This window comes from Antechinus flavipes, chromosome 3 (genome assembly GCF_016432865.1).
Source record: "Antechinus flavipes isolate AdamAnt ecotype Samford, QLD, Australia chromosome 3, AdamAnt_v2, whole genome shotgun sequence".
NCBI lineage: Eukaryota > Metazoa > Chordata > Mammalia > Dasyuromorphia > Dasyuridae > Antechinus > Antechinus flavipes.
The window spans coordinates 619,758,850-619,775,184 of NC_067400.1; the positions used below are offsets into that span (position 1 = coordinate 619,758,850).

General features: G+C 41.4%; 1 protein-coding gene across 1 annotated transcript in view; it reads left to right on the forward strand.

The window, feature by feature from the left end:
• The first annotated feature begins 2,995 nt into the window (after positions 1-2,995).
• Positions 2,996-16,335, forward strand: part of LOC127557573 (uncharacterized) — a 50,759-nt gene continuing 37,419 nt past the window's right edge. Inside the window, 6 exon segments of the mRNA XM_051990883.1 lie at positions 2,996-3,259; positions 4,083-4,454; positions 4,970-5,260; positions 6,376-6,469; positions 6,589-6,685; positions 10,555-10,657. Coding sequence (XP_051846843.1) covers positions 3,226-3,259; positions 4,083-4,454; positions 4,970-5,260; positions 6,376-6,469; positions 6,589-6,685; positions 10,555-10,657 — 991 coding nt within the window. The 5' untranslated portion in view covers positions 2,996-3,225.

Here is a 16,335-nt window from a genome sequence, read left to right on the forward strand (position 1 = left end):
GCTACTTTGGAGCTGAGCCCTGCCTCCCATTTCTCTGGGTCAATCTACATTCAGAATCTACATTCATACATACCAATGAAAGCCTCAGTTACATTTTGGACATGGGGTTTTGGGTTTTATTCTCTCACCCTGTCTTCTCATTCTATCGCCATATCTACAATGAGCTCTCAAATGTCCAACTTTTGCACACTGAAAGCATCTATGAGTTTCTCTAGAATTCCTTTGCCAAGAAGGATCCTGTCTTTCCATATTCAACATAGTTTGGATATAATAAGTATTTGTGCCCATTGTGGCACAGCACCTTATGAGCTCCTCTAAAGGATCATCCTTGTGCAGAACTAGTATAATTCTTCTGCAAACCTCATTAGCATTTTCCTTAGCAAGTTGTCTTATCAAAATGTCTGTTACTGCATTTTCCCCATTTGTTCTTGTGATAGCTGTTTCCAAACGTCCCACAAAGTCAGCAAAGGGTTCATTTGGCCCTTGTATTATTTTTGTGAAGGCCTCACCCTTGTCATCTTTATTGTGGAGAGAAGCCCATGCTTTGATAGCATTCGCAGCAATTTGCTCATATGCTGCTATGGAATAATTAATTTGTACTGCGATGTCTGCATAGGAACCTACACCTGTTAGTAGGTCATAGGTGATTGCAGCATGAACTCCACTTTGACTATTTTGTTGGGCTTATATCCTACAGAGCTCACTATATTCAGAAAGCCACAAGTAGTTTTATGCAGGTTCTAGGTATGCCCTTGCTATAGATTTCCAGTCATTAGGGGTCAAGATTTCAAAAGCCAAATTCTGTAATAACATCTTAACATAAGCTGATGTAGCCCATAAAGAGTGCAAGCCTTTTTCAGGTCTTTGAGGATTTCTATATCAAAAGGAGCATATCTTCTACTTTCTTGACTTGAAGAGTCAAACTGTTGAATTACAGGAAAAAATGTGATGTTCAAATTCTGATACATCTCTCCCTTCCTCCTTGGCCTTAATTAGTCCCTTTTGCAATCTAGTCATAGGAGCAGCTGGATGCTGGGGGGGAGGTGCTGGTGCTGTCATTGCCCCCCTCCCCCCAACTACCCTTCCTCTCTCTATCCCAGAGGATAGAGGATTGATGGAAGAGAGTGAATAACCTGCTCCTTAGGTTGAGCTGAATTTGCCTCAGTTTCACCAACCTTGAGCCTCACTTAAGTCTCCATGCCCTCTGGGGATATGGTCATTAATCTGTTCATTGTCTTCCTCCTTTATCTCATTTCTCATTTGGCTATTCCTATTCTTTCTTCTATAACTTATCTGATTTCATAAGGCCAACTGTATTATATTGTATAAATAGAATGCCTTGATGGAAATTGAATGAAGACCATTTTTGTGGTAATATACAGAGAGCTGTTGCCCAATTAATGTCCAATTATCTGGAGAGATTTGCTCTTCCTCTAAGAACTAAGGGGAGGTGTGTTTTAATGTACCCAGAAGTCTAGCTGTCTGTTCCCAAGTTATAAGTAGCCCTTGATCTTCTATCAGCTTAAGCATGCTTTCTATAGCGCCACTCCTGGGTGAGGGTGGAGGGGTTGAGGGGTGAGGGGATGGAGAATCTTTAGCTAGCATCTGTCCCATTTCAGTCAAAAAAGGTTACTAATTTAGTCTTTAAGAAAATAAGTTCCCTGTTTGTCTATTATACTCACCTAAGTTGCTGGTTACTGGAGATGTTTTCAGTGAAAGTAGGGTCCTTGGTTCCCATGTTTGGGCTCCAAATATGATGACTGCATATTTAAAATCAGCCGGAGTCAGGAATTCAGGTTAGAGAAAAATCGTTGATCTTTATTCTTAGTAGAGGTGAAGAAGGATCGAAGGTGAAGGGGAATTGGAGGTGAAGGGGGGTTGCGATAGCAATGTGTGCAGCTGCAACAAGACACCAGTCAGCAATCTCTCTTTTCACTTCCCTCTCCGTCATCTTGCCTCCATCCACCAAAATCGTAATTTCCTAAACAACACATCAGGACTTGCACAAAGAGTAGGTAGGGACCATTCTTTCTCCAAGGATATATATTAATAGAGTATGGTCCAATTACTATTTAGCCTCACGTGCTTGGGACTTCAGTGCATCAACTAGAGCCTCAATCCATTACAATCAAACCCACTTTTTAAACTATCATGGGGACCTTGTGCAATAGAACTCATAACTTTCAAAGGAAGGTATACTTTATTCTAAAAGAAGAGGTCACATAATGATTTAAGATGCTATATGAGGAAATTCAGAAACTAGAGGGAGGTAACAATCTGGAAAGTGTTTGTGAAAGGATCAGTAATGGGACAAACAAAAGTGACAGCATTTAGGGAATATTTCTAATCACCTGGACAACAAACAGCAATAGAAGAGGCTTTAAACATATATTTGTATTTATTATTGAACTCTAAGTTATTTTGTTTTCAAAATCTCTCCCTCCATCAGTTCTTTATAATCACAGTTGATTTTTCATCACGATTCTTTTGTAATTGTAGATCATTGTTGTTTTTTTTAAATAGTATTTAATTTTTCCAAATGCCAAAATAGTTTTAAACATGCACCTTTACAAAACTTAGTATTCTAAATTTTTCTCTCTCCCTCTTCCCTCCCCAAGATATCTAACTAATAATAGCTAACATTACATTATGCTTGCTACATGCTACTTACTTTGTTAAGGGCTTTACAATTATTCTCTCATTTGATTCTTACAATATCCCTTTTTGCAGATGAGGAAAGTGAGGTAGGTGGAGGTAAATTGACTTGTTCAGGCTCTCACAACTACACAGCTATGAAGCATAGGAGGGGCTGAACTCTAGATTTGTCTTGTGGTTGTGTCTGTTGGTTATTCTGCCACCTTTAGATATCAGACATTTCCTAGAACTTCTGCTTCTCTTTTTTTCTCTGTTTTGGTTGGAAAAGTTTCAAAGTTTCCCCTTTTCTATTGTTTCACAATCTTTTCTCTCATGCACACTTATGGCCTCATTAGACTTTATACTTCCTGCCTTTCTACCAGACAATCCCAGCGTGGGTGGGTCAGGAGAATCAGGTTAGAAGGCAGTGAGTTTCTTTGGGTCCGTCACCCCCCACCTTGTTTCAGAAGCTGCTCCCCAGGGAACCAGCGATCCCCCCTGGATTTTCCAGTTTCCCCCTTGTTCTGAATCCCAGGCACCCTTTGGGCAGAGTGCTCCGGAACCGGAGCTTGGTCTGTTCTTGATTCAGAGATGTTGCTGCTTCTGTTTCTTCCGTCCATAGAGGGTGAGTAGGATCAGGCTGCATGTGGGGACCATCAAGGATGCTCCCCTAAGCCTGCAAAGGATGTGGGGGAGGGAATTGGAAATGTCCTGGTCATTGGCTAGATTGCTGCTTCTGAAGCTGGGGCAAAGAGTTTTGGCCACATCACCAAACTTCTCTGATGCTCTTTTTGCTTCTCAGTAAATAAGGGGATTGGATTAAATGAGCTCTGATGTTTTCTTTTTTCTTTTTTTGAACTATGGGGATTAAATTTGGATCACAACATAGTATTTTCACCTTTTTGTTGTTGTTTACCTGCTTTTTGATTTTTTCTCACTTTTTCCTTTTGGATCAGTTTTTTTCTTGTGCAGCATAGTAAATATGGAAATATATTTAGAAGAATTGTATCTGCTTAAAATATTGAACTATTTGCTGTTTAGGGGAGGGAGTGGGAAAGGGAGGAAGAAAAATTTGAAATGTAAGGATTTGCAAGGGTGAATGCTGAAAATTATCTTTGCTTGTATTTTGAAAATGAAAAGTTATTATTTAAATAATCCTAGAGGGCCAAAAAGTTTTCATTTTTATATTTATATTCCCAAGATTTGGCATAACAAAGTGCTTAATAAATACTTCCTTATCAAAAGAATTAACCCTTCATATGAAGTTCTGTTTCTAAGTAAAGTTCATTTCACTTTTATTTTCAGTGTTCTAAGGTTTGTTCCTGCATTGGGTCATTCCTAGCTCTGACTTCTCCCTTTAAGGTCTTCCCAAGCTCCGACCTTCTCTGAGGAGAACTTTTCCTGCTTTTGCTGAATTTTCTATTGCCTGAATCTCTCTCTGCCCACAGGGGTCCTGAAGACGCCTTCAGATTATTATGTGCAAATGCCAGCGGCAGTGACAGTGCAGGAGGGTTTGTGCATCACCATTCTCTGTACTTTCCATCACCGTCAAACCTCCTCTTCTCCAGCTCATGGATACTGGTTTAAGGAAGGGTCCCAAGTCTATGAAGTCAAACCTGTGGCTACAAATGATCCAAAGCGAGAGGTGCAGGAGGAGTTTAGGGGACGATTCCACCTGGTCGGGGACCCTTTGGAGAACAACTGCACACTGCGCATCACAGACGCTCGGAAAGAAGACAGTAGGAAATACTTCTTTCGGATAGACAGGGGAGAGGAAAAATTCAGCTATGTCAATTATCAACTTGACCTGAAGGTGACAGGTAAGACATGTTATGGGGCAGGAAGAGCCCGAGATCTCAGAAGCTTTTCTGAATAATGTCCCAGGGAAAGGACAGAGCCCAAGGGTTTGGTAAAGCTGGGCAAGGTCTGGAGGGTGTGAGAGAGGGAGAGGGGGACACCCTCTGGTCTCATCTCTGTGGAAGCCAGGTAGGACTGAGTGATGCACACCCTGAGGACTTCCTGAATGCCCTGAGAGGTAGGAGGAGAGCCGGGGGCGTCAGAGGAGGAAGAGCCGCCTGGGGTAAAGAGGTGATGAAGAATGGGGGACAGATTTGGGGCCATCATCAAAAAGGGAAACTGGTGTGGAAAAAGCAAAATGGCTCAGACAGAAGATCCAGGAGATCCCGGGGGAGTAAGGACAAAACAGGGGCTTGAGGGGTCACCAAAGGGGTAGGATACCCCAGCCCCAACGAAGGAGTGATCAGTGGCATTAGCTAAGAGAAGGTCTGGACACCGGGGACTTTCCTCCTCACTCCCTCTTTTTATTCCCCTCTAGACCTGACAGAGAAGCCAGTCATCTACAGTCCAGAGCCCCTGGAGGAGGGCCAGCTTGCGACCTTGGTCTGTTTAGCCCCCTGGATATGTAGGGAGGGGAAACTCCCCACCTTCTCCTGGACCGGGACCGCCATCCCTTCCCAGCAGCCCAGCCAAAACTTCTTCTATTTCTCTGGGCTCTCCTTCGTGCCGAAGCTCCAGGACCATGGCAGCAACCTCACCTGTGGGATGACCTTCCCTGGAGCCGATGGGAGAGCTCTCATCGAGAGAACTGTACAGCTCAATGTAACCTGTGAGTGTGGGGGGCCGGACACCTGGAGTCCGGAGCAGCTGTGAGAGCGTGTCAGCGGGCGGATGGAGGGGAAACATGAGGCTGGGAGCCAGAACACCAGGGACAGGGGGAAGGGACAGAGGGACCCCAGGGAGCGTGGGGCAGAGTGGGGGAGGCAGCTGCTCCGGAATGCTTCCTCCCACTCTTCCTCAGCCCATCCAGAAGGGCGTCAGCCTGTCAGGGATCCTCCTTAGGATGGAGCAGGGTCCTCAGAGCCATCAGGTCCGGCCCCTGCTCCTCATGTTACAAAGCAGGAGAGAAGTGAAGCAAACTGGCTGTGAGGGGGAGTCAGGAGCAGAGCCAGCATTTGGACCCAGTCCTTGAATCCCAGTTTCTTTCTCTCCCCAATAATAGTTGTTATTATTATTATACCTGTGGTATCACTTAAAGTCAGGAGCTCTCTGGGCCCTGGGCCAACAACTGTTTGAATCTGAGGGGAAAGCCTGGCAACCTTGGCCCCCACTGGGAAGGGGAAGAACCAGCACGAATCTTGAGCCTTCGCATCCTGCGGGGGTCCAGTAGGGGGAGATGCTGTGGGGCAGGGAGCCTTGGAAAGTAATGGGACAGGATGCAGGATCCCAGGCTGAGGAGGGAAATGGGAGCTCAGGGGCAAGTGGCATCCAGATATAAGAAGAGAGTGAGAGGAAATGTGGTGAGGAGGGAGGGAAAGAAACTAGAATTTGGGGCAATGAATCTCTGCCCACGGAGACAAATTCAGTCCCTGGGAGAGTCTGAGATCTCGGTGATGTGGAAAAATTTAGAAAGCAGTGAGAAGCTCTGTGGCCTCCCCCAAAGCCCCTTGAATGTGGTTTATGAAAGGGAAGCCTCAAACACGGCTCACTTCATTGCCCGACCCCTGGCAGTTTCCCTTCCATTCTCTGAGCCAGAGAAACTTTTCTGCAAAATAGCAGGATATTTGCACTATGGAGCTCCCAACAGAGTCACGAAGAGTGTTTTATGGAACTTCTCAATGCAGTGAAAGTTTAGATAAGGGGATGTTGGGACCAGGGACAGGATGCCTGGCTCCCTGGGAGAACCGCCCTTACCTAATTTGTTTTTTTTTTTTTTTTTGGCAGCTAAAACAAAGCCAAACTTTTCCACATTCACCACAGGGGCACTTTTGGGATCTGGAGTCACAGCCTTTCTCGCCTTCTGTCTCATCCTGACGTGGTGAGTGGGGAGCCAACACAGGAGCCCAGACAGGGAGAGGGAAGAGAGATCTCTGCAGGGGTGGAAGTGGAGGGGAAAGGGTTAGGGCTCCTGTCACAGCTTTGGGCTTATTTCTTCAGTGTGAAGTTTCTGAGAAAGAAGAAGCGGGCAGAGGATCGACAGGTCCAGGACAGGAAGGAGGTGGATTGTAACGATCAGGTTCCTAGAGTCTCTTTGGTGAGTAAAATGACTATGAGACAGAATCCTTATTGATACCCATCAAAAGACAGGATAATTGAGTTGAAATATTCACAAGTGACTCCTCACATTTGTCAATTTGATGTCCAATTCATTGATTTGCTCATTCTGTTTTTTTTTTTAATTGACATAAGCCTTTGGAAAATGAAGTATCCTTAATTATGGTTTTTGCTATATCCCACAAATTTTAGTATGTTGTTTCTTCGTGGTTGTTTTTAAAAGAAAGGATCATTCCCTTGATTTGTTCTTTGACCCATTTTTTAGGATTTCATTATTGTTTCCAATTAATTTTTAACTTGTGCTTTAAAGAGCCCATAGTGCCTGTAATATTTCTTACATTATGGTCAGAAAAAGATCCATTTGATATTTCAGTTTTACTACATTTATTGATGAGGTTTTTATGCCTTGTTGATTTTCTGAAGGTGTCGTGCACAGCTAAGAATGAGATATGCTCCTTTTTATTCCCATCTAATATTCTCTAGAGGTCTATCATGTGGAACTTTTCTAAAATTCTAATCATCTCATTTTTTTCCATTTTGTTTTGTTTTGATTCACCTAGGTCTGAGATGGGCAATATGTTCTACTTTTCTAATGTATAATGGTTCTCTGGGAGCAAAATTCTTGTGGGGGTTTCTGGAGGCAGCCTTAATTTCAGTTCAAATCAATAATCACTCCAAATGTAGCCAGCTGTTAAAAGTGCAGTCCTTTATTGTCTCTTCCAAAATAGACCAGTTAGCTTTCTTTGGTTCCGAGAGCTCTCATTACTAGTCTTTTGCTTCTGCCGGCTTCAACCTCTCCTCTTTTGAATCCTTTGTTCTCCATCTCCCAAAAGTCTCTAGTGTTTGTCCTTTTATATGCTCTTTTAGAGGTGTGAACTCAAAGGTTGACTCCTCCTCCGAAAGTGGGATTGTGGGTTCCTGACTTGTGAAATTCCAGGACTTGTGAACTCTAATGTGTGAGCTAATGTGTGGACTCTCAAAGGTATAAATTGAAGTACATAAGCATTGTTTCTATCAATTCCAGTGACTTAGCACTTTGTAAGGTTTCTAACATCCCCAATATTATAGTTTTACTATTTTCTCCTATAACTCAATTAAATTTTCCTTTCCTGTCATGGAGCCAGATAGAATTCAGAGAGATGAGTCTTCCTCATTTCAGGCCTGGTACTTTATCCAACGTTTAACTGTCCTTACATTATTCCCATTCCATTCTAATATGGGGTCTAACATACATTCATGCAAATATATACTGAATATACACCCCCCAAAAAAACTCAAGGAGGTTATGGAAAAACAGGGCTCTAATAGCTGGGGAATCAGTTAAAGCTCAGGTAGACACCAGGGCTTAAATGTAATCCTGAAGAAAACCAGACATTCTAAGAAGATGGCAGTATCCTTGGTAGTAAAAGGGAGAACCACATAAGTGGGGTGGGTTGGGAGGGAAGGAACATGGTACCTCCAGAAAATCAACAAGGCATAAAAACCTCATCAATAAATGCAGAAAAGCAGAAATATTAAGTGATTCTTTTTCTGACCATTATGTAAGAAATATCAGTCAGTATGGAGCCTTTGAAGCACAGATTAAAAATTAATTGGAAATAATAATAAACAGAGATCTAAATTACATAATTAACCAAGGACTACCTGTTAGGAGCCTTTGGCTGTGGGATAGGTATTTGGAAATTTTAATTAAAACTATGGGAAATAATGAGATCGCCAAATGAGAGAATACTCGCAGTGGTCCTCAAACTTTTTAAATAGGGGGCCAGTTCACTGTCCTTCAGACTGTTGAAGGGCCAGACTATAGTAAAAACAAAAACTTTGTTTTGTGGGCTTTTAAATAAAGAAACTTCATAGCCCTGGGTGAGGGGGTTAAACATCCTCAGCTGCCACATCTGGCCTGTGGACCATAGTTTGAGGACCCCTGAATAGAGAAAGAGATGACCCAAAGTAGAATTTTGGGGGATACCCACAATAAGAGAGTATGACATGGATGATAAATCACTCAAGAAGAAAGGCAGGAGAACCTATAGAACATGATCCCTCAATACTCTACAGAACATTTGGTTTGGATTTTCTTTAAGTCAAAGCTTTATTTCGCCAAAGCCGGCTGGCCAAATAGAATGGGTAAACTAATTGGCATTTAGGGTCAGGGAGAGAAAGCTCATGTACCATCATTTGGGCTCTAAGCCATGTTGGGACTTGTAGGACTGTTAAAAATAACATTTTTTTCAGGCAATAGCTTAGCCACAGGCTCTGTTAAAAGCAGAATCAGTCAAAATGGCAACTTGGTCGTCTGAGTTCAAGAAACAATTTACTGGGCAAGTGTCCTTCTGTGGGCCCAGCAAGGCTAAATGTACTAATGTTAGAGGTTTTAGAAAGTGGTTTGGGATTACCTTTTGTAAGGGCCCTGCATGTTCTTCATGCTCAGAGAGAAGGAAGTATCCAAAGGCAGAGCTAGGTAGCTGAGTCAGAAGGACCAGGGACACGAACCTAAAGAATGGGCCATGGGATTGTCCAACAGAGAGGCTGCTGGTGATTTTAAGTAGAAAAGTTTCAGTTCAACGGTGAGATCAGAAACTTGATAGATGGGACATAAGAAGAGAGAACGAAAAAGAGCAAGTGGGGATGTCTCTTTCTTAATCTTGGCCCCAATTTTCTCATTTTTCCAATGAGTAAAAGGAAATAACTGGTCTCAAGTTATTTATACCCCAATGAACCTTTTGTTTCAAAACAGGAAAGCTTCGGGCCCTGGTCACTTTCTTTCTGCTATAATGCTCCCCATTTACAAGTCTCTGGACCAAAACATCATTCTCTTTTTCTTCCCCTGCCTCATTCATGATTCCTAAGATCATGGACTTAGAGGTAGAAGAACTTTAGAAATCACTTATTCTGAGCTACTCATTTCATATAGAAGATCACTAATGATTGTCAGAGGGAGGAAGAGCCTGAGCTGAAGTCCCTTCATGACAGAGGAAATGTTTTCAAACACAGATCTTCTAGCTCCAACCCACACAGTGTCTCCTCTTCAGAGCAAAAAAGCTAATTAGAGATCAGCCCATCTCAGGGTTTAGAGAATAATACTGAGACCCAGGAGGGAAGGAAGGTCATATACTTAGTTCTTTTAGGTGTTTTTTTAAATAAAGCTAGGGTTCAGACGAGTCAGTGACTGGTAACCTTAGTGCCCTACCTCTCCATTCATTTTACACAGTTGTAAACTGAGCCAGAGGGAAGAAAGACATTTATTCAAGAATCTTAGTGATATCCTCTCTTAACTTTCTTTGGGTAAAACTGAATCCCAGGAAGGGAAATCTTTGGTCACAAAAAAAATCTAAATGAGCTCCAGTCTAATTGGAGGTGGGCCAAATGGTCAGTAATGAAGACGGTTCAGAGACTCATTTTGATACTTTAGTCATACATCATGTAATGTCTTTGAGACTCATGATGCTCATCTGTAAAATGGCACTAATAATACCTCAAACACCTTCATGGGAGTATTCTGAGTCTAAATGAAAAAAGGCATGCAAATCACTTGGTAGATTTTGAAATACTACAAAATTAGTTTTTATTGCAGAAGGGGAAACCGAGACCTCTCCTATGTTCTCCTATGACTTCTAGCCCAAGATTTCACTCTCACTATTTAACACCTCTCCCTATCCCACCTACCTGACTTCTCCCCTCCTCCCATGGTAAGTGGGTCACAAGCAAAAGCAAATAGCCCTAATTGAAAGTCTCCTCATTGCCAGACCAAGACAATTTCCTTTCCAATGTTGGATTCCTGAGGATTGGGCCAAGATCCCAAGATCCTCCCTGGCTCTGTGTTCATTCTTCATTCTTCCCTCTCTGCAGGATCAACAGAGGGATTCCAGCCATCCCATCCCTGACACTCCCACACAGTCCTCCTCAGGGGAGCTGTACTATGCAACCATCAACTTTGGGAGACCCAAGTCCTGAGACGACCTGGAGAGCCAGAACCCAGAGAGTCTCAGGGGCCAAACTAAGCCTTCGAAGAAAGGTTCCCTAGGAAGCATCTGGGACTCATGGGGAAGGAGAAGAAATAAAGAGAATGTCTTCTCATTCATGCTTAGAAGATGCTCATTTGCTCTTTCTGGAGCCTTCAAGTGCTTTTCTTTTCTGCTCCCCCCAATGTTCTATCAACTGAAAGAGTTTTCCTTCTGAACCTCTCAGGAGTAGAGAGAGAAGGCATTAGAGAATCAGGGAAGCAGAGACTTTTTTTCTCTAGGGTACTTGTCAAGGTGACAAAGCCCTGGCTATTTTGACTAGGATATCATAGTACACTGAATGTCAGAGGTTGGAGAACCCTTGTACGATATATATTTTGGAATTCCCTTCTCCTCTCAGGGTTTCATTGTCTCAGGTATTGAGAATCTGAACACTAGTTTTCTAGGGCAGTAACCTTAGGTATTGGGTTTTGTACTAGTTCTCATGAAATTTACTAGTGTGCATCACAACATGATTGAGAGTTCGTATTAATCAGTCAACCAGACTTAAACTAATAATTTATTTGTTTATAATAATAATAATATACTATATAATATATATATATATATAACAGTAAGCTAATGACTAATTATTACTAATTAGTTGATGATTAATATAATACTTAATAAAATAAATTTTAAAGATTAAAGCAAAATATCCTTTTGAAAGAATATTTCCTAAGATGTTATCATTGGAATGGCTGCCATCAAATATACTCCCTCCTAAATGGCCAACATACTGTGCCACAAGTATACCTAGTGTCCGAAGAAATATGGGTCAAGTTCAGAGAGCATGTAGCAAAAAGGTAATCCACTCAAAATCCTTGGGGATCCTTTTTTAAGCTTTAAAATATTCCCATAGGAATAGTAGAGTATTTTTTACACAGCTCTTTGTAGAGCATTGAATTTGCATTCTCTGTTCTTGGATTGCAAATGCTGAATCAGAAATCCTATGGACATTGAAGATGGTGATGGCCGCCAAATAATGCCATAGAGCATGGAATGCTGAACCTGCAGTGAAAGAGAGACATCTTCCTGACTTCAAATCTGGCCTCAGATACTTAATAGATGTATGACCTTGGGCAAGTGACTTCACCCTATTTGCCTCCGTTTCCTCATCTGTAAAGTGATCTGGAGAAGTAAATGGAAAACCACTTTTCAACTTGAAATAAAATGTTTTCCTTCAACTGAGATTAAAAAAAAAAAAGCAAGGTGAGCAATCAAAATTTTAGGTAAGTTAAAGTAAGTATAGGCAAAATAAAGGGAAATAAGCAGGAAAATTTCATCAGTCCTAGGTCAAAGAGGGAGAACTTAAGGTTGTAGTTATTGGAGGCTCCTTAAAAAACAAGAACATTCCCTGCATAGTTTACTCTAGCATGGGTGCCAAGAAAACTCCAAATGGGATCAAGAAAAGTTAGACATGACCAAAAAATGGCTGAATAAAAGAATACTAATGGGAAAGGAGTAGAACCTCATTCCTACAGATGCTTCTAAATTCATACCCAAGAAGGTGGTCGAGGAGGCACAAGTGCCCTTCTTTCTATCCAGATGGCTTAGCCCTCCTTGATGCTCTGCCTTTCTGGTGTCTTTCTCCTGTTGAAATCTTAGCTTAAAAAGGTCAGGGTCCCCCATTGCATCTAGGGCCATCTCCAGTCCTTCTGATCTGTCTCTGGCCACTGGACCTAGATGTCTCCAGAAGAAAGAGAAAGACAGGTGACTTTGCCCAGCCTTCCTCACTTCAGTCCAATTCACTTGCATGTCATGGCGTGACCTCCTCCACATCATGATTCTCTTTAAGAATGAAGGACACACAACAAAAGCGGGACCATTCTTTCTCTTCTGCCTTCAGGAATTTTATTTCTCATGTTCTCTCACTTTCATTTGAATTAGATAAAAGAAGTTAGAGAACAATTTCAATACTTCCTTCCCCCAACAGATTTCCATTTGGAAATACAATATACTTGAAAGAGAATTAAAACAGCTTAAGGGCAAAACAAAGGGAGGTATTAATGTCCGGGACTAAGAGGGAGGACAGATAAGGGGACAATCATTGGTACAAAAATCTGAAATGGCAATCAGTCAGCCAGTAAACTTTTCTTAAGTACTTTCTTTGTGTAGTATATTATACTAAGCATAAAGGATACAAAGAAAAATTAAAGAGAACTCCTTCCTGCAAGGGTAAAGGGAGGAAGAAGACAGGGAAATAACCATGTGCTAATAAAAAGTCAAAAAGGGGATTAAGAGTGAAGGAAGAAAGAGTAAAAACATCAGGGTCTCTGGTGGATGAAAGTGAAAATGAGAGCTGAAATACAGGTAACAGGGTGTTTTACTTAGAAGATCACAAGTGCCAATCAAATGCCTTCACTCACTTCCCCACCTAATCCTTTTTTAAACTGTTACTTGTAGAATACAATGGCAACAAAGTGAAACAAAAGTAGATCATAGAACAGAGGAACCACAAAATTTGTGAATATGAATGGGAAGGACTTAACTCTAAAATGAACTAGGACAGCAGAGAGGATTCAAAAAATGGAATTTGACAATGTTATTTGCAAGAAAAATACTTGAAATACACACATATACACACAAAACCCATATACAGTTAAATGACAACTTGAATCAAAATCTGTTCTGTTTCATCTGAGCTCCAAAAAAGCAGAGAGAGAAATTAATTTTTTAGGTAAGATTAAAGGGAATATAGGCAAAATAAAAGGAAATTAGCAGGAAAATTATCTCAATTCCAAGCCATAGATGGAGAGCTAAAGGTTATGGCCACTGGAGGTTCCTTAGGAAACAAGAACATTTCCAGTATAATTTTTTCTTCCCAAGGACCTTAGCTGAGTCTGAGAGGGGAAAAGGAATGCAGGGGTTGGACCTAGGACAAAGTTCAAAAATTAGCACTAAGAAGGACCACATCTTCTACAGGTGATTATAATAAAAAGCAATTCTATAAATGAAACCCAAATGAGCAGAAAGAATATAACCATAATTAGTTACTACGTGGATAGGGAAGCTGATATTTCTCTTCAGAGTTGGAAAAAGGAGTGGCTGATTGAGTGGTGGTTTTGAGGGGTGAATAGTCGGGAAAAGGGCAAGTAGGTGATTCTGTAGAAGAGAGAGTGCGGGAGTTGGAGTCCAAAAGATTTTCCTTCCTGAGTTCAAATCTGATTATATAACCATTTTCCCGGGTTTCCTCATCTGTAAAATGAATTGAAGAAGGAAATGACCATTCACTCCAGTATCTCTGCCAAGCAAACCCTAAATAGGGTCATGAAAAGTCAGATACAACTGAAAAGTGACTGAACAATAAGAAGTGGGGGGAAAAGTTTGGGAGTTTGATATGTCCATTCTTCTTTCATCATAGAATCACACACCATAGATTGAGAGGTGGAGGCCTCTCAGAATTCATCTGGACTAGCCTCCTCATTTTACAGAAGAGCATGAGGGCTAGAAATGTAAAGTGATTTCTTTATTGCAGGAATGTCAAAGTAGAATCTGAATTCAAGGCCATTGACTCCTAAATCAATGCTTTCCCGCTGCATGCTGACTTCATTTCCATTAAGGTTGGCTCCTCTTCTAGCAATTAAATCTATGTAGTCTAGAGAGGGTGGGAGACAGCCAATAGGCCTCTAAATGTATATTGACCCAGAGGAATGAGAGGCAGGACCCAGCTGCAAAGTATCAATCAAAGGACAGGTGGGGCATGATAGCAGCTAAGGTTACACCCAGAGAGACTTCAGAAATTCAGGATTCTCATGTCATCAACCAACAGAAAAGCAATCAGGATTACAGTTGGGAAGAATACAGGCCTTTTAAGACAACAAGGCAGTATCCAGTGCAAACAGCTCCAATGTAATTACCAGATGATGAGGAGAAATCCCAAAAGTGGTAAATAGAAGGGAATTAGATAGGTTAACTGCTTGGGGAAGAGGATCTGCTTAGTATTTCCACAGATGGAGAGTCAGATGGCTGACAATGAGACTGTTAAAAGGACTTTTAAAATCTTCAGGAATCATTGTATTTCCTAGCACAAGATGAGACTGTTTTAGTTCTTGAAAAACCAGCAAGAATCATTGGATTCCTTAAGATGAAAAATTGTTGATGAGACTTTTGCAGTACTTCAGGGCTTACAGGAACTATTGGATTCCTGGCACGTGAACTAATGGACAATGGAATCCTTTTTGGACTATTTCTAGGACTTATGGACATTTGTAAATTTTCAGGATGATTCATGTTATTTGTTACATTACTACCAGCCTGTGTTATATTGCTATGTGCTTATGTAAATTATGTATAATGCCTCCCATATTGATGGATTTATGTATACCATGTATATCTGTTACAAAGTTCTGGCCCATATTGATGGATTTATGTATACCCCTTCAGAAACCCGTTAATCTGATTTGACTTCCTTTCCTTTGGTGTTTTCATCTCCCTTCCTGAGGTGTCAGGAAAGGCATGATCACCTTTTTTGGGGGTTCACACCTCCTTGAGAAATCAGGGAGGTCATGACCATCCTATGTTCCAAAAACAAAAGAAAGGGGGAGATGTTGGAATCTTTACAAACTGCTAACTAATTAGAGTTGATCTAATCTTACAAGAAGATGTTTTGGACAGAACCTGAAACAAGGTACTAAGTAGAACTAATTAGTACAATGCTTGTGTTTACACCTTTGTGTACACCAATTGCTAGGAGCTTTTTTTTCCATTTATGGAATAAAAACATGATTCTTTGAGGTTTAGCCTGTTATGAAACTTGTTCTTAATTCTGTCTCCTTGTATCAAACAGGATAAGTTAGTCTCCTCCATTGACAATTTTATGCCTCTCTCTATGGGTATGCTGTACAAGTGCCACATTTTCTTTTTCACCTTCCTTCTACCTGAGTTCTGAGCATTCTGACCTGGAATTCTCTCCCTCTTTCATTCTGACTGTGGACATCCCTAGCTTCCTTTAAGTGCCAACTATAATTCCACCTCCTACAGGAAGTCTCCCCCAACCTGCTTTCACTCTAGTACCTTCTTTCTGTCAATTATTTATGTTTATCCTGCATAACGCCTGCTTTGTATATATTTATTTGCATGTTAGTGGACAGGGAATGTCTTTTACCTCTTTTTGTATCCCCACTGCTGTAATGACCGCGTATTTAAAATCAGCTGGAGTCAGGAATTCAGGTTAAGGGAAAAATCTTCAATATTTATTGAAGTGAAGAGGTGAATAAAGATTGTGATAGCAAATATGGGCAGCTGCGACAGGAAGCCAGCTAAGAGAGAGAGACGCAAGCCGAGCCAACCGTGGCAATGGCAATCCCAAAAGTCTCTCCTCCCCTTCCTTTTCCACTCCCCTGCCTCCACCCACCAAAATCGTCATTTCCTATACAGCACATCAGGACTTGCACAAAGAGTGGGTGGGGGCCATTCTTTCTCCAAGCTTATATATTAATAGAGTATGGTCCAATTACTATTTAGCCTCATGTGCTTGGGACCTCAGTGCATCAACTCAAGCCTCAGCCCATTACACACTGCTTAACAAATTGCCCTGCATCAAGTAGATGCTTAATAAATGCTGGCTGAGTTTAATAGAATTGAAATGCTATTTGATTCCTTTCTGCCTTACTGACCAGAACTCTTG